This window comes from Gossypium arboreum, chromosome 13 (genome assembly GCF_025698485.1).
Source record: "Gossypium arboreum isolate Shixiya-1 chromosome 13, ASM2569848v2, whole genome shotgun sequence".
Taxonomy (NCBI): Eukaryota; Viridiplantae; Streptophyta; class Magnoliopsida; order Malvales; family Malvaceae; genus Gossypium; species Gossypium arboreum.
In genome coordinates this window covers 2,393,986-2,413,633 of record NC_069082.1, presented here as the reverse complement: position 1 = coordinate 2,413,633, position 19,648 = coordinate 2,393,986, and the positions used below count along the sequence as shown (strand labels likewise).

The following is a 19,648-nucleotide window of genomic DNA, read 5'->3' as shown; positions in this document are numbered from 1 at the left end:
AGCACACGCCTGTGTGGCCATCTTAGTGACTCACACGACTTGTCACGCAGTCTCGCACACGGTCGTGTGATCCCAAACAATGAGTTACACGGTTTGGACACACGCTCATGTCTAGACCAGATCATGGGTCGGGCTACCCAGCCCAGCCCGAAAGCCCGCCTAAAATGTAGGAGGGTTTGGGCAAAAATATAGGCCCAAAAAATGGGCTTGGAAAAAATAAGGCCCGTTTAAAAAACGGGTCGGGCCTCGAGTAAGGCATTTTTGGCCCGTGCCTGGCCCGAATTCACTAAATGACAAAAAAAGTCTGCTCTTTTTTTTGTTTGAATGTTATTTTCTTGTTGTTTTCTATATTTTGTTACCATTTTACTATTATGCTATTACTATTTTGTTGTTATTGTTTAAATATTGTATCAAACTTATTTTATTGTTAATTTTGTTATTATTTTAAAGGCATTTCCTTGTTAAGTTACATTTATCTTAGTGTTATTTAAATCTACATATTTTCTAAAATTTATTTTCAATTTGTTGGGAAATATTTATTTTGATGTATTATATATATATTTAAAATTATATAAAATTAATACGGTAGGCGGGTTGAGCCAGTTTTAGCATTTTTATCTAAGTCGGGCTTGGATAAAATTTTAGGCTCATTTTTTGGGCCAGGCCCAGGCTTAGTAAATAGGCCTAAATTTTTAGTTGAGTTTGGCCTAGCCCATGAGCACCTCTACTCGTGTCCCTAGCCCATGTGATCTTAAACAATGCCTCACACAGTCTACCACACGGCCGTGTAGCATCAAAGGCCATGTTTTTCGACGTTCACAAATTACAGAAATTCAGGTTTTTGGTACTCACCTTATACGGTTTTGACGTAGAAGCAACAGAGGCGATCTTGGAACCTAAAAAAATATTACAATGACTAAATCAGACAAATAAACCGAAACAAAACGCTTGAATTAACATCCAAAGTGAAGTACGTCGAAAGACTTTGACACCAAATCTTAAACGGATTTAAACGCTTACCCTTGCTCGTAAACCAAAACACGCAACTCAAATCGTTGAAGAAAGTGTTACTCTTAAGATCTTCGCCTAACAAACTTGTGCAAATCAAAAATCTACTCCATACAGAAAAATATAACTTGGTTCATCAAAACTCATACACAAAAAAACTTGACAAAGAACACTTCCACAATCCAACTGGAGAATTACATCACAACAGAACTTTGAATATCAAATAAAACAGGATTTGGACAGTGATAACATGTTAATTTGCATGACATTTTGTGTTTAATTTGGTTAATTTTTGAACTGGTCCCTGCTGAATTAGTGCTTTTATGTTTTAAGCTTGTCAAGGATGCAATTGTGACGCTAAAAGTAAAAAACAAGCAGAAAAGGACCAAATCAAAACACAATCTATAAATTGTGGCCGAATCAAAAATGTGGAAGAAGCCAAGGACTCATCAGATTATTTTGACTTTGTAAAAGCCAAAAATAGAAAAAAAATCTTATTTTATTTTATTTTTATTTAATTTTAATTATATGTTAAAGTGGTGAAGGCCAAAATTAGTAAATTTCATGTATATAAATAGGGTCTTAATGTACTTAGGAAAGACACACTTAATTTTACCTTCTAGTTTCAATTTGAAATTGAATAGAATTATTTTCTTTTTCTTCCAATTTGGGCGTGAGTATTATGTTGTTTCCGTTTGCATTTCTTTATTCTTTCAAAATTGTAATTGCTTTCCAAGTATCTTTATTTCCCATTTTTCACTATCATCATCAAATCACCTTTCAAAATCTACAAAGATGAATAATTTCATGCTTTACTAAATTCCATCTTAGCTTTAGGCAAGTGTTCTTTCTGGTTTGGAATAGTAAGATATGTATTCGTGCTAAAAATCTTTCCAACCGTTATTCACATTTTTCCTAAATATCAGGATTGACAACTCATCCCTTAAAGTTAACTTAATTTCAAGTCAAAAAGTGCACATTGGGTTGGAGTCGTGTTTGCTGACAGTTGGAGAAACGAGTCGACCGTGCTGTATTTGGATTGCCGAGAACAAATCAATGAAGAAGTGATCGGGTTTAAACGACCCACGCGGTTGAGGCCATTAATTCGAGTAGGGTTTTTCAGAGGGCAAGGCTACCGGAATCTTGAATCGGTGACATGTGTATCTCGGTTAGATAATCGGTAACGGTTGGTTTGCAGGTCGTACCTGGACCAGCTACGAGAGGAAGAATTGGTGGTTAGGACGTTCTTGACTACTATAACCAACTTATCGTTTGGAGGAGAAGATTAATTTTTGAGAATCGATTCTTAATCCGGAATCTACTAAGTCTAGGGCTAAGGCTTATTATCTCTATTTACAAAAATCCGAATTTATTTCCCAATTTAAATTTATTTCTCATATTAATTAATTGTTTATTTACGTTGATTCGATTATTTACTTTCTAAACATTTTCAAAACCCCTGATTTATTTGTTTATTTTTTTGCAGGTCCATTTGGAGTCGTGGGCACGACTACAACCACGATTATCGACACGACAGAAATTCTAATCACAAGTTAAACACGAAAGTTGATTATAACACCAATCCTTGTGGACTTGATCCTACTACCACTCTTTACTACTATTTAGAGTTATTTTGTAAGAATTGTTTTTGATGGTTTCAACACCCATCAGACAATAAAATAAGGGTGGGAGAAGATCCCAACCAAAAAGAAAAGAAAACGAAACGGTATAGAGAAAAATGGAAGGAAAAAAAAAGTAAAAAGGTGAGGAAGTTTTTCTTTGAAAGAAACTTAATTAATTTCAGAAAATAAAAACTAACTCGCAAGAAAATAACTTCTTATTGCTTTCGCATGAACTCACACACAAGACCACAAGGTATACAAAAGTTTAACCATTGAATCAGCAAGCTCATTCTTGCTATCAACTAGGTGAAAATAATATTTATGCTAGATGCTCAAAAAAAGGAGTTTAGACAAAAGTAGCAAAAAATTTCAAAAAAAGTATTCGAATTCAGAACCTCTCACACACAAACACAACACTAAACCACTGAATAAGAATAACTTACTTGTTAAAATTTTTGAAACCTTAATCGACAAATGGGGAGATAACCGTTCTTGGTTTCACAACTCAATTTCTTCTAGTCCAATTTTTAGGATGTTACAGTTTTAATGGAAAAAGACTAAATTGTAAAGAAAATAAAATTTTCTTCTTTTCCTCTCCATGGATGTACGCTTTTGTGAAAGATGAAGATTTCTTTTTACACTAACTTTAATTAAATAAAATATTAATAAATATCTTATAAAATAATAATAATAATAATATATTTAACCAATCATGTTTCAATATTTTTTCTTCCGTAATTATTACATTATATAATTATCTAATTTGAGTAATAGCCATTTTATCTTTCATAAATTATTTTACTCCTAAATAGATTTCAATTAAAATTATTTTAATTTTTTTTGGAATTAATTTTTTAATTTTGATTCTTAATTGATTTGGTTCTAATCAATTCAATTACATTTACTAACAATTTTAATTGCATTGATTTTGATATTAAATATGTGTTTATTTTGTCAAATTGTTTTTATTGTAATTAATAATTCCTTTTTAAAGAATTAATAATTCTTCATTATATTTAAAAGTGGTTATTTTCTTATATTTATCTTTGATTAAATTAAGAAATATTTTTAAATATTTGACTAAATAAAAAATGAATATATTATCACAGTAATTAAATATCCATATAAAAAATGAATATATTATCACAGTAATTAAATATCCATGCACCATAGGAATAGTTTACTTATAAGATTATACATGACTTTAAAAAATTATAAGATATATAAATATTAACAAAATAATATTTTATTATTTGTTTTTTAACAACAAATAAAGTTTAAAACCTAAAACATAAATAAATAAAAGTATTAGTTACTAAATTATAGCTAAATTTTTATTTTGGTCACTTAACTAAGAAAAGTTACAATTTGGTCAATAAATTATTCAAAAGTTTTCATTTAAGTTACTAGACTATTAAAATCGATGGTATATAGCTTTCTCTGTTTTTTTTTTTCTCTTTTCTTCTATAATTCAATTTTTTTTTTTTGTTATGAAACAACTTTGAACGTTATGCATATACAAACCAAAATTCAAACAATTTTTTTCTCCGGTCTCTAACATTGACCATTAAATCGACTTGAATCTAAGGTATGTTCTTTTACTTGTCGATGACTAATCGTCATATCATCGCTTGAAGCTTGCTTATGAAAATATAGTTCAATGACTTAAATAAAAAATTTTAAATATTTAAATAACTAAATTATAACTTTTTTTTTAATTAAGTGACTAAAATAAAAACTAGTGAGGTCTACTCATAAATAAAAACTTTTTCTCTAAATTCTTTTTGTACCTAATCATGTGCAAATTAAATACAATGATAAATTAGATAATAATACCATTTAGTAAATCATTGAACTAGGCTGAATACCTGAAACCTACTGCCAATTCCCTGGTAATAAACCTCTTCCTTTGCCTTATTATTCAGTATTACCTTTCACCTCAACAAAGCTGATAGCTTTTAATATTGCACTTAATTATTTCATGTGCATCATTTTCCAAACCTACATCACTTAGCATTTAATATTTTTCAGTTGTATTATTAATTTAATCATTTTTTCGTTTTTAATAATTTTATTATATATTCTGATTAAATTTATTATTTTTAACATAATACTTAAAATTATTTATAGTACATCCCTAACTCATAATAGAAGAATAATACTCCTGTATTCACAACAATATCTATATCAATCGAGTTAAGATTCAATGAACTATTTTATTTTTAATAATTAACTAAATATAAAATATTATTCGACATGTTTTCAAAAATTAATATAATTTTGACATCATTGTATTTACAGATGCTCATGAGTTGGACTCAATCAAAATTTTAGACACATTTATTAAACCTTGCCCATTTATTTGTACAAATTGAAAGTCAGAATTGATTTTTTATTATTTTTATAACTTTTAATAATTTATTTAATTACACCTAAAAACAATTCAACCGGTTAATCTCAGCCCATGTGAAAACCTTTATTTCAACGATGTTATAAATTGTACGCTCCTAAGTAGCACCCAATCCGCATCTCCTGCTTTCGCTGAACTTAAATGCTTCTCTTTTGACTCTCAGAATATAACCGAAGCTTTTGTCTTTTTGCATCAAATTTCCATCGTAAGTCTATCCTTCTTCTCTGAATAAAATTTCTTTGTTAGTTTTTGTTTATCGTATCCCTCTTCAATTTACTTTTTTTTCTTTTTAAATAATGTTCCTGTTCTTTAGCTTTCGAATTGGCCATGTATTCATGTAATCTTTTAGTTTCATTGACTTTGATTGATATGTAGTTTGAAAAAGAGAATAGTTTCAGTTTTCTGAAAATACCCGTTTCTGTTTTATGTTGTGTTTCTCTTTGTTTATGGTTTTTGGATTGAGAGCAATGATCCCATGGATTTGAATTGATGGAGAATTTCAAATTTTGCGTTGGATGAATAAGAATATATATTATGAGGTTAAATTACTTGGAGTTTTTTTTTTTTTATAAGGGGTAGGGTAGTCCAAAGATTGAACTCGGGACTAGTGTCAATTGAATTTGAATACAAATTCTTTGCCAACCACCTCTGGTTCAGCTTAGATTCTTTTACTCTAAGTTTAGTAGCAAATTAGTCCTCTTAGTAATAAAAATTATAGTCAACCAAGTCCATGGTGTAATGGCAAAGGACTAATGTTGAAATAAACTCCAAGTTGATATCAGGTTTTGGGTTCGATCTGTAGACACCCTTAACTATCCCCTCATCAAATAATAATAATTGTAGACAAGAATAAGGTAGGAAGTAAGGTTGAATGCTAAAAGATATTATCCTCATGAATTAGTTAGTGGCCTTTGGAAGTAAGGGTGAATGCTAAATGATATTACCTTGACTCATCCAAAGAGAATCTCTTTAAACTAACCTTTTGATCATATTTTGAGCAGATTTTTTGGTTAAGAAAATGCGAAGGAGACCTGAAAGTTCATCAACTGCACCTGATACATCAGCCAAGAAATCAAGTGGTACCTCTAAAACTGATGAGGAAGCCAAACTGAATCACGGTGTTCAGATAAGAACTGCACGGAGGTCAGGCTTCACATGGCTGACATTGTTTGCAGTGATTGTATACTCTTCTTGGGCTGTTTACCAATACCAGTATGAGAATTTGCCTGTGCCACTTACTGCTGAGCAAGCAGGCAAAAGGGGTTTCTCAGAGGTGGCTGCAATGAAGCATGTTAAGGCACTGACTGAATTGGGTCCGCATACCATTGGTTCTGATGCTATTGAACTTGCTCTGCAGGTTGGGTCAATTAACCATTAGTTTTTTTCCTAATGATAATAGGATTGTTGTCCCAAATCTTGATTACATTCTATTCGCTTTGCATTGTTATTGGATTCTTTGCTATGGCTACAAAAATAGGAAAGGATCTTAATATAGCTCCTTTTCTTTATTTTCATTTTGAGAAAAATTTAACAACTGGATGACATTATGTTGTTGTTGGTATATTGTGTTGTGCCTTAAAAATGTTCTTATTTTGCTGTTTTACAGGGATTACTTTGCATTTTTATGATTTGATTTATCCCTTATTTTATAAGGGCTGTTCTTGCATCGGTCAAGCATCTTAATTGATATATATATTAAATTACGGTGGCTGTTCTCGCGATCCATTTCTTGTGCAATCATGTTGTAGATTTAACTTAATCTGCTTTCAACGACAGTATGTTTTGGCAGAATTAGAAAATATTAAAAAAACAGCTCACTGGGAGGTTGATGTTGAAGTGGACCTTTTCCATGTTAATGTTGGTGCAACTCGCCTGGACAGTGGCATGTTTGTGGACAGAACAATTATTTATTCTGATCTGGATCACATCGTATTAAGAATGCTGCCAAAATATGCACCTGAAGCAAGAGAAAATGCTATTTTGGTTTCTTCCCATATTGATACTGTGTTCTCAACGTATGTTTCTTCCTTCTCTGTTTTTCTACTTCATGTTGGTTCAAATAAGTTTTGTTTTTGACCAAAATGTGCAATATTTAGTGTATGTGTCCTTTATGTTGCTTCCATTTGAATTCAGCTAGTGCTCTTAATTATAATTTCTTCTGACAGCCTGTATTGTGATATGTATGCTGATAATGAACCAGTATAATGTTCAATTGTTAAAAAAAAATTATAGGTTAGATACATGGTAATATGCAGTGAATGATATCATTTGCATTTCAAATAAGGCAAGAAATAGAAAGACTTCAAATTAATTAGTTTCCTGAAAAAATACAAACTTCTTTTTATTGGTTCAAAATTCAAAACAAAAAGTTTTGAGATCCGGTTTCAAAAGATTGTGGTTGGGAAAAATGTGCTGCAACAGTTTTCAGCTCATTTCTTGAAAATTTCAAAAAGGTTTGGTTGCAATCTTTTCATATTGGAACCCCAGATATTTACAACACTGCCCATTTTTGTGTGACATTGTTGTCTATATTTCATCAGCTCTGGTTATTCTGATGATTTTTCCCTTTGGAAAACATCTCTGTGCTGCTTCAGGGAAGGAGCTGGTGATTGTAGCTCATGTGTTTCTGTTATGTTGGAACTTGCTCGGGGGATTTCTCAGTGGGCTCATGGATTTAAGAATGCTGTGGTATTTTTGTTTAACACTGGAGAGGAGGAGGGTCTAAGTGGTGCTCATAGCTTTATAACACAGGTTAGAAGTGTTTTCAAGGCCTTCACTTGAAACTTGAACTGTATTATCTATGATTTTCATGAAGATTAGCCTCTTAAAGGTGAATGGTTTTGTTTTGATGGTTTTATTTGTTTATGTTTTCCTTTTTCCTTGATGATGATGCATTTATGTGTTTTCTACTAGGTAATGACTGGAAGATTTATAAGAAAAAAAGTATGATTTAATCAAAGATAGAAGAGTCTTATCCATTTTCTATTCTGCACATATCATAGGCACAGGAATGTAGGAATGTGTCCAACATGTATAGTGCTTGGATTGACTTGTATGAAACATATGGTTGGTTTCTTACTTTAGTTTAATGGTTGATGAAACAAATTTCCAATAGTGAAGTTGGATAGTTGCATGGTTTCTAGTTAAGCATGTAAGTGAAAGATATATGTTTTCTTCATGGGGTCGAGATCTAGTAGTGCCACAGAGAGAGAATAAAAACAGCTAAACTAGAGAAGGAAGTTTGGTGAGGAACAAGATTGGTGGAGGCATACATAGATCTGAAAATCTTAAAAAGGGAATGTGGAGGCATTCATTTAGAATGCTGCAAGTTCTGTTATTTACTATTTTTGTATTGATAAGGAGCATAGCAGATAAACTACTAAATTGTTTTAGTAGACAATTAGCATAGCTCAAGTTCAGTGAAATATTAGTATCTATTGGTAGATTTTTACAATCGGTTAGATGATGAAACTTTAATGGGTAATTTACACTGAAACATTCAATCTTGGATACTTTCCATCTCTGTATTCTTCTAAATTGCAGTTCTGTCAGTATTAGACACATGAATGAGTGATTATTCTTCTGCAGTATTACTCCAATAGTGAATGTGTAGGGTTACTATCAGATCAAGTACAGAAAGCAACAAATAGCAAAATCTTTTGAGTTAAAGGATTAACGTTTAAGTTTGCCATTGCAGCACCCTTGGAGTACAACTATTCGTATGGCTATTGATTTGGAGGCCATGGGTATTGGAGGAAAGTCCGCCATTTTTCAGGTATATCTCTGGGAGAAGTTTTGGTCCCCCCATTGACTTGTTGGAAGAGACTGGTAAATCCACTTAATCAGATTAGGGTAATTTCTTAAAAACAGATTTAAGCAGATTTACCGAATAGTATTTTGGGTGTATACCTGCTTGTCTGATTTACCCAATCGTCAATTTTATTGCATCTTTTTCAGTTATGTTGTCAAATATTGTATATGTGTTAGCTTTTAACAAAGATTTGTAGCCTTGGTGGATAAGGCAAATAGTTTTTTCCAATCTAACTTTGGAAAACTGTGATAATACTGGAAGGAACTAACCGGGAACTTCTTCCTCTCTCACATAGTCACCAACATTGATTGTTGGACAACCATACCAAAATGCTCATTTTCCCTTCTTTAAAGTTGATGCTTTGTATTGTTTGAAGTGCTTTTGCCGTTGTGACATCAAGCATATGATTGAATCTATCATCGGCTTGTATGAGATGTTGTAAGATCATTGTTGTGTATTGATTTGATGTTAATAATGATGTTCTTGTGATTTACCATGTCAAAATTTCAGTACTTCTTCATATATGTTTTGAACCTCAAAATAATCAAAATCAAGATTACTTGTTATTTCCTTAACTTACCTAGTTTGCTTATATTTAACCATATTTCCTGTCATCTTATGTCCTGTTCTTTACTTGATAGGCTGGTCCTCATCCATTGGCTGTTGAGACTTTTGCTTCAGTTGCAAAGTACCCATCTGGTAATATCATATTTCAGGTGTGTTTTTTCCTGCTTCTCCTTTTGGGTGTGTGTACACACATATTCAAATGCACGTGCATGTTTTTATATGCTTTTTTATTTCATGCCATGCTTTAGTAGTTAAATTTGCTAAAGTCAGAAGGAAACCTTAAAATCTAAATGATACAATGCTGTAGGACATTTTTTCTTCTGGAGTTATAAAATCTGCAACAGATTTCCAAGTGTACAGAGAGGTTGCTGGTCTTTCAGGGCTTGACTTTGTGTACGCAGACCATGGTGCAGTATATCACACCAAGGTTTCTTCTCTTTCTTTTCCTCTTTTCACTATTTAATTGGGAACTTACATTTTGGTATTAAATTATTGATGATCTGCAATCTTTTATTACTCTGATGAAAGGAGTGGAGTTACTAGGTCTTCTTTTTCCTAGATAAGATAATCTCCTTAATTTAGATGCTAATCTTGAGCCGTATGTCCAAAATTTGATAGCCTTGCTGATAGGCAAGGATAGAATCCCAATATTAACTGTTCTTGTCACAGACAAGTGGGACGCTTGCAAGAGAAGCATTGAGTCGCTGTAAACTTTGGGGAGCAGGATGTAAATTGATGTAACCGCAGGATGGATTGAATACATTTCTAATGCATAAGAGTTAGTAAATATAATATTCTCTGAATACGTAGTTTTGAAATATGTAGAGTACATTATGGTGGTTCAGACTATCAAATAATGGACAATGAATGGTGTGGTTTAGGGAGAAAAGCAACAACAAATTGATAGAATAAGGCTGAAAAACGAGTAAGATAGAAGTTGCAACTCTTGGAGACTATAGGTTAGATAACCCTCAAGTTTATTATGAAATCTATGCATAATAATAATGTAAATCTATTTTAGTGCTTATTAATGCTAAGGTACAAATAGCACTTTATTCCCTTCTTTGGATTAAAGCTCTAAGGATAAACGAGAGAGTTATTAATTTGTGGAGGACGAAATCTGTCATCTATTGGAAGCACCTGTTGTATAAGGGAGATTTAAAACATTTAGATGGGCTGATATCAATCGAAAGCCATTATGATCAGCCAGTCGGAAGAAGCATTATGCTTGGTTGAACTAATAAAAAGAAGGTATCCTTGTGGTTCTCACAAGACAAAGGAATAACCAATGGAAGTGAGAGGTGCCATATGGAAAAACTGGCATCTTCGAAGATCAAGGCTCTCCTTAATGTATCCCTCTCTAACTAAATTCACTAACTTATCATCCTTTAAATATTTTGTCTTGCTAATTCTAAGAATTATTGTCATTTTCATTGGATATGGCACCTTTTTAGATGATTTTTGTGATTACAGATATAAAAACAAGCTTGAAAATTAATCAAGAGAAATAGGGCCTATATTAATCATACGCCTAGCTAATTGTTTAAAAAATATTTCTGGAATATAAAAAAAAAAACAATTTATTTTACTCTATAAGATTAATAGTTTTAGTAAGGGATAAATATCAAATTTATGCATGAACTTTCATCTAATGTGCAATTTGATACATAAACTTTGATTTGGTGCAATCATACACATGAAATTTGAATTGTGGTTCATATGTATTCATGAAACTTTGATTTTGATTCAATTGTACACATTTAAAGAAATGAATACATACATTTATTTTCATATTAAATTACTATAATTGTTTGTGTATGTAATATATCAACATAAAGTGGTGCTAATTCGATAATGTTAGTGATTTGTGAAATTTGAATTAAATCAAAATTTCATGTATAAAATCACACAAAATCAAAGTTCAAGTACGAGATTACATATTGGATCAAAGTTCATGTATAGTTTTGATATTTATCCCTTTTAGTAATTTACGAAGATTGGAAACTGGTTTTCTTTTTAGGTCTAATAGTTGACATGATGCAATGCACATAAAATTGCTTAGTAACCCTCTAACTAGAAAAGTTGTTTGATATTTAGTATTACAAACTGCACTTTCATTAGGAAATCTAATTAACATCCTTATATTTATCAGTTAGCTGAGTGCATGTTATTATTATTTTTTGCTTTTAATGCTCCCTTTGAATCTTGATATTACCTCTGTGCATTCTTGGTCTTGGAAGCTATTCATAGTCTATGAGACGGTAAATGAAATCCTAGTATAACTAAATAATTAATTAAAAAGAAGGAAATTGAATCATTTTCCATGCTAATTAAGAAACAACAAAAAAAGAAATGGAGAGAACATTGACAACTCTAATTCTTTCTTATTTCACAATAGTTAAATTTGAATATTTTCTGCAGAATGACAAATTGAAGCTATTAAAGTCAGGATCTCTTCAACATCTTGGAGAAAACATGCTTGCTTTCCTGCTTCAGATTTCAACAACCTCTCATCTTTCAAAAGCCAATGCTACGGTTGATGACATACAAACTAGCCATGATACTGCTGTGTATTATGACATTTTGGTACCTTCATAATCTCTTGCACATGGTTTTCTATTTTGAAATCTGCTTTCTTTCTTTTTACATTTTTATTTCCTCTTTAGCCATGTTAAATTCATGGGGCTTTCTGCTACCATGAAAAATTTGCAGGATGCTATTGCTAAATCTTTGTTGATTTCAGGGGCAATATATGGTTATATACCGGCAACGTTTTGCAAACATGCTACATAGTTCAGTGATACTTCAGTCGCTTCTTATATGGACTACATCTTTGCTTATGGGTGGTTCTACAGCTGCAGTTTCATTGGCCTTTTCATGTTTGAGCAATATCCTCATGTGGATATTTTCAATAAGTTTTTCTGTTCTCGCTGCATTCATTCTACCCCTGATATCTTCATCACCTTTGCCATATCTTTCGATCCCGTGGTTGGTCTTGGGGTTATTTGCTGCACCTGCTTTTCTTGGTGCTTTAACTGGTCAGCATTTGGGCTATCTTGTTTTGAAAAGATATTTATCAAATGTTTATGCCAAGAGAAAACAGCTGTCGCCTGCTATCCAAGCTGATCTGATCAAATTAGAGACTGAAAGATGGCTCTTTAAAGCTGGTTCCCTGCAGTGGCTTGTTCTTTTGGTTATAGGAACTTACTATAAAATTGGATCATCTTACCTTGCTCTTGTTTGGCTTGTTCCACCAGCATTTGCATGTAAGCTAACATTTACTAGTTTGCCTTCTGTACATCACTTTTCATGACTTGGATGAATAGGATGTCTGTTTATATTAAGAAGAAAAATGTACATTGTTCTGATTGCTGAGTTGTGCCCCGGTGGATTGGATGCATGCCTGGCATACTTAATATTGATAACACATGTGAAATTACTTTTATCTTCTTCTTTTCTTATTCCTGGCCAATTATTGGAATTCGTATCCTGATGGTATTTGCGTTAGACTAATTTTCTTTACCGTATTCCTCAGATGGTTTGTTGGAAGCAACTTTAACCCCGGGTCGGTTACCGAAGCCTCTCAAACTTGCAACCCTGTGGATGGGCTTGGCCATTCCGATTTTAGTTTCAGCTGGCCAAGTTATTAAATTAACTACTGTAATCATTGGACTTAGTGTGCGATTTATCAGGTAAAATTTATGAGATCATCTTAGTTTGAATGTTTGCTCCTTGGTTGAGATACTATCCTAACCCTTCCTCATGTCATTAATTGTCTGCTTGAGTAAGTTTCTGTAGATGATGAGAGTAGTTATATGCTTTTTTGCTTATCAGAATCAAACAAATCATCTTAAACTTTGGAGTTGCTATGTTTGTATTCAGAATATATGCATCCGATCTCAAGTGATATTCTGTTTTACAAATCATCCTAACCCAAGTTCCATATAGATAATGTGATATTAGTTGGAGGGCATGAATGTATCAAATAATCAGTTTGCCATTTTGTTTCATTATAGTGATTATCATATTTGAATTGAGCTTTATGAGGATTTTGCTAAAGTTGAGGGAGGGGTCATCTGTTTTAACATCATCATTTGGCTACAATTTCTCTATACATAATTATGTTTGGCTACTCGATCGTGTTTGCGAAGTTTTTGCAGTAGAACTATAAAATTCCCTTAGCGTAACTGGTATTTTTTGGTCACACAAGATTCTGGATGCACTCTTTGATTTTATCCAAGTTTTTCATAGTTATGAAAGTTTTTGGGGATTTGTGGTTTGTAATAATTTACCTTATTGTTATGTGGCCTTATGATCAGAATTCAGAAAGATCCAGAATCCGGAATACCTGATATTTAGAGTTGTATAGTGATCATGTTCTGATATTCTGATTTCTAGGTTTTGGCTATCTTTCTTGTGCTTAGACAGTACGCCAGTTGACATCCTTTGTGGTATATGCTGGATTGGCATAGCATGGTCTGTTTAAGCATAAAAACTTCTGATGTTTCTGCCCTCAACAAAGCTTCTTAATTTAGTTTTGGAATGTAGTTTTTATACTTGCTTTAGACATTTTATAACACTACTGACCTTGCTTGCTTTATATGCTTATTTAGACATCCAGGTGGTACTCCTGAGTGGTTGCCAAGTGTGGGACTTTCCCTTTTTATTGCAGTTGTTATATGCCTAACTCTGGTGTATCTCCTTTCATATATTCATCTTTCAGGTATATGTTTATAATAAATGCAGGTGTTTAATTATTACAAAATGCTTTCTACGGTTTCCCCTGGCATTGACATTTTTGTTAGTAACAATGAGGGTATCAATCTTAGGTTTTTATTGTTCAATGAATATTGAAACTGTAAATTTGCAAATACATTTTCCATTAAGAATAGTCATTACCCAAATTTAAAGGTCAAAGTATTTTTATTCCAGGCAGAAAGAGGATGACTTTCAAGTTTGAACCAATGTGAATTTGATCCATGACATGTTATTTAGAGTGTTGTATGAAATAGCATGAGCAAGACTTCATTACCTTTCCATTTCTGGAACATGCTGAAAAATTCCAATTTCAGTGGCTGTTGAGTAATAAGATGATAATAAATCGTTTGTTTAAACTGCCCTTACGGTCAGATCCGTTCACGTATAGATGATTGATACATAATTAAGTTTTTTGACCATCAGCTGATGGCATGATGATCTTGAAGAGCAAAGAACTTATGGCTGAGCAAGATAATCTAATCATGCTACTGCTGATTATTATTATTATTATTATTAGGTTCCTAGATTAAATGCGGGTGTTATTATGAATGCAATAACGAGTAGTGAGTTTTGCTTCCAAAGTTAATGAATTTTTTAACTGAGCTATTAACATGCCATCACCGGCGTAGTAATGATTTTAAGGGCTTCTCGAGTATTCATTTATGTCCTTGGAAATATTTTGTGAGATTGACAGTCACTTTAACTTCCACAGTCAATTACTTTTCCTCCTTATTGTCATATTGTTATTAACCATCTCTTTGAAAATATTCTCCTATATTGTCACTCCATTACGTATTTGAAATGCTTGTTTATTCTCTTCATGTTGTCTGACTGCTTTGCTAGGTGCAAAAACATCGATTGTCCTTTCAACTTGTATTCTGTTTGCTCTGTCACTTGCTGTGGTCTTTTCTGGTATAATTCCGCCATTCACTGAGGAAACTGCCAGAGCTGTGAATGTAAGTTTCATACCTATAGTATAACTATTGCATTCTTGAACTACCATATCAAGGTATTACCTTACGGTATATTACTGATAGTTGACATCCCTTGACATTATAACTTGAGAAAATGTCCTGTTTGTGCTTCAGTGTCTTGATTCTTGAATTCAAGAATTACAATGAGTGAAATGTTTAACGTATTTGATTTGTTCTAGACTCTTGTAGCTGCTTGCTTGCTTAGCTTCAAAGAGCTAGAGTGGGAATTTTAATTTAATAGAGAAGCACCAATCCTCTAAGTTTAAGCTAATAAGAAAGTCTAAAAGACAGTTTTTAATTCTAACAGCTATGTTTATCTTGTGCTTTATTTTCCATAAAGAAAAGGGTCAGGAATGGAACTAAATTAACAAGATTTATATGAGGTTTTTTCCTTTTGATATTTATACTTGCGATGATTTACAACGATTACATGAACTCTGAAATCACTTCCAGCAGAGCTTGAAGTAGTATCCTTGCTTTTTAATTAGGAGGGAACATGTATTCCTGTATCATTTTCAAATAAGCTAAGAAAAAGTTGGAAAGAGGCTTGTGAGGCATGAAAGATTAGGTTCAACCCTTCGCAACCTCACCCCCACACTCAAAAGAAAAGTCGAAAAGTTGAGATATTTTTCTCTGTAATTTATTTATTTTTTAATTAACATGGTTTCATTCTGATATTCTGCTACCATTTAAAGAACCACTTGCGGAATACTGTGCTTTAGTACTTGATATTAACAAGTTCCATTTCTTCTTTTATTGGGAAATTTCAGGTTACATTAACAGATTGGGGATGCTCCAACTTATTTTTACACTTATGTTAGATTGAACTGTCTTTGTTTTTTATTAATAGATTTAGTTGTCAGTTATTGAATATGTTGAATATTAATGGGATTGTTGAATAGTGTTAGCATAGTTCTAGCATGTAATTAAATACGTTTTTATATTATCTTGAGGTAACAAAAGTTTTTTATGGTTCCAGTTGGTGCATGTTGTGGATACAACAGGAGGATTTGGTGAAAAGCCCAACTCATACATATCTCTATTTTCCTTCACTCCGGGAAAGTTCACTAAGGAAGTTGAGGAAATCAAAGAGGGGTTTGCATGTGGCAGACACAACGCTATTGATTATGTTACATTTTCAGTCAAATATGGCTGTTTGACCTATGATGGAACTGAAGAGGGATGGGATGAGTCCAATATTCCCACACTAGATGTTGTTAAAGATATAAATGGAGATAAGAGAATCACACAAGTAAAAATCGATACAAAGAGGTCCATACGCTGGTTTCTTGCAATCAATACTGAGGAAATAGAAGATTTCACGTTTAATGGTATGATGAAGATTGTTTATGTCTGTCATTCATCTTATATTCCCATTGGCATACTTGCATTTGTTCATTTTGGGTTTCACATTTGGATTGTTGGTGTTGAGATCATTTAAGTCAAATTATTGAGTTTTAATGTCAAATTAATTTAATTTCAGATCATGTCATCTTATTCTGATTTGGCTCATTTTGGATTTGGGTTAATTTGGATTCGGGTTGTTAAAGGTTTGAGTTGGATGGGTTTTGTTTGTTTACTTTTCTTGTTCAAATCAAGTTGGTTCGTGTATTGTCAGTTGGGTTTTCTGGTTCGAGCTAGTTTTGGCAAGTCTACAAGAGGGTAAATTACAACAATTGCCATGCTATGAAGGATAGGACGGATATGCAATTTCTAACTGTAAAGTTTCAGAAATTCTACTTTTATAGACTGAGTAAATTGTGTGAGAACAGGTTAGTGTATGGGATTAATGTCCCACATGGACCGTCTCATTGTGGAAAATTAGGAAATATCCAAAACTTTATATGCCACAACATTTAGAATGTTTTATCCTTTGGTTTTGGATTCTCTTCTTTTGATTCCTATTGCACTAATAAGCTAAAACACCAGTTTTCTCCTCTGGTTTCCCTTGCTATGAAGTAATGATGGCATTGATTATGGTTTCATGTTGGTAGTTTTTGTCCAAGAATCCATTTGAATTATTCATTCTTTCTTTCTTTCATTATCAATACAATATCAGGGTGGAGGATGACAGGGTTTGAAGTCATGTCTAACTCATGTCATTAAGGCGCCAGATGCGAAGTATTGGCCCATTTGAATCATTCTTAATATTGTTGCTTGCATTCAAATTTGAAACATGCTTTTTATTGGCTTCTCTTGAGTAGTGTGTTTTCTGGGAATGCTGTTCTTACATGTAGGTGTATCTGAACGGACTTTTCCATGTTATAGTGGACCATGGTGGGGCAGTGGAGGATCAACTTGTAAGGTTGATTCAGTGGATATATTCTTTATTTTTTAGCCTGAAGTTTGACTCGGTTCATGTAGTCATTTTAAGAGTTAGCATGCTGCAAGTTTGGGATTCGAATCCCAATTCTCCATTTTCAATGTTGTACCAAAAAGATATTCAATCTTTTTTGGCATTTGTGGAAGCAAATGAATGAATATAAGATAATTTCAGTTTTTGAAATGGTGATAGTTGAGGCAAGTGTTTGGTGAAGTATTTGTTAATGGAATGACTCTAGAACTGATTGGATTATCTAACAATAGAAAGATTTTTCTATATTTAGATGATATTACCCTCATATCTATGTTCAAATATATTTTGAACACGTGTTTAACAGAAATATTTTAGGTAACTTAGAATTACACTATTACGTTGATATTATTGGTTGCGCTACTTGGTCTTTTGTTCATCAGTCTAATAATCTTAGTTTCAACCTCACATGCAGTGGGTTTGGAAGAGTTAGTCGCAGCAGATGGTAAGCGTAGCATAGACGGATGGCATACTATTCAAGCTTCAGGAGGGAAGAATGCACCAACAAAGTTTGAACTCACACTCTTCTGGCTGCAAAATTCAACACGCCGTTCAGACAAGATGGTGCAGTCGGAGCAGCGACCACTCTTGAGGATCAGAACCGATCTTCCCGGAGTGGTGACACCGAAGGTTGAAACAGTCCTTCAGAAGCTTCCCCCATGGTATTCATTATTTGGGAAGTCCACATCTCCTCACACTTTATCATTTTTGAGTAGTCTTCCTATTGATTTCTAGATAAGATTTCGAACTCTTTGTTAGCATTTTTGGTACTGGAAAAAAGTTGTACATTAGTCCCACTACCACCGATCTACACAAACAAAACACCCTAACATTTATTTTCTATATTCTATTGTATACTTGTAATACAAGTTAAATCTTCTATTTGAAGAGAAGAAACATAGATGATATCAAATATACTAAAACTTCTCCACGGGTCTGCTCATATTGGATTGCAGTTTGGTTTCAAAGAATTTTTATACCCTAGTTTGAATGTGCTCTTGCTCGATCTGATACCTCATTTTTAATGTTTATGATGTTATAAAATATTTTAAAGAAAAATTTAGGGTGTAACAAAATTTTAAAATTTTATCTAAAATTTTTATAATGTTTATAATAGTTTTACACACTTTCGTAACTTTTTTATGTTTGATATTTTAACAATCTATCTATTAAATTTATCAATATATATGTAATTATATTTGTTATGTGTATAAAATTTCGAACCGATATGATACTCTCATATATCTATCTAAAAACTATATATTAATATGTGGATGAGTATTTGGTATATAGGAACTGTGCTTTTTTTATTCCATTCAAGCCTTACAAATTGTCAAAGTATAATTTTTTTAAATAATCCTATAAAAACTCTTTGTATCAAATATTTCTCTTAATATACATAATAATTTTAACTTTTTTACATAAAACAAAAAGTCAAAATAAAAATTTTCTTTTACTTCAAACATATTGTCGAAACCATTTTTAATTTGAAAAACGGGAGTCGACTTAAAAAAAAAATAGAGTCGCCATCAATCTTTTTTTGATGTGTGATCGGATCACATTGAGATTGATCATTTTAATAAAATATTTTGATTTATTAAAACAATGATTTTAGGTCTATGAAATTCGAGAAAAAGAGTTCGGGAGTAGGTTACGCACGGAGAAGGGTTAGCACCCTCGTAACACCCAAAATTGGTACTTAATTGGTTAATTAATGTCTAATGTCGAAAATTTGAAAAGATTTTAGAATATGATCCTTTTTATTTAAAAAGAACACTTGAATAAATTAAATTGGATGCTAAGACCCACTTATTTCGAAGAAATAAAATGTCATACCCAATGAGTTAGGATACGATATTTCACATTTTCGAAATTGAGCTTATCTTTTGATTTTTAAAACTCATGCAGTGAAGTTTAAAAAGAATATTCAATTATTTGGGTCAAATGAAAAATCGAAACCCAGTAAGTTAGGGCATGATTTCTCAAAATTCCAAACATAGAATATTACCTTTATTTTTTAGAAATTCTTATCTCGAGATACAAAATGTCATATCCAGTGAGTTAGGACACAACACCTCAAATTATTGAGAATAAGCTTTTATTTGAAACTTATATGTTTTGATTGAAAAATGGAACTCGGTTACC

At 32.4% G+C, this 19,648-nt stretch overlaps 1 protein-coding gene across 1 annotated transcript; it reads left to right on the top strand.

Annotated features, from left to right (window-relative positions):
• The first annotated feature begins 5,085 nt into the window (after positions 1 to 5,085).
• Positions 5,086 to 18,446, top strand: LOC108464215 (uncharacterized). Its single transcript, XM_017764379.2, has 14 exons — positions 5,086 to 5,245; positions 6,042 to 6,397; positions 6,817 to 7,055; positions 7,635 to 7,791; positions 8,738 to 8,815; positions 9,493 to 9,567; positions 9,726 to 9,845; positions 11,840 to 12,004; positions 12,162 to 12,684; positions 12,954 to 13,110; positions 14,032 to 14,141; positions 15,020 to 15,132; positions 16,130 to 16,481; positions 17,919 to 18,446. Exons 2-14 carry the CDS (start codon positions 6,059 to 6,061, stop codon positions 18,236 to 18,238), a joined length of 2,748 nt encoding a protein of 915 aa, XP_017619868.1. The 5' UTR covers positions 5,086 to 5,245; positions 6,042 to 6,058; the 3' UTR covers positions 18,239 to 18,446.
• Positions 18,447 to 19,648: the final 1,202 nt, after the last annotated feature.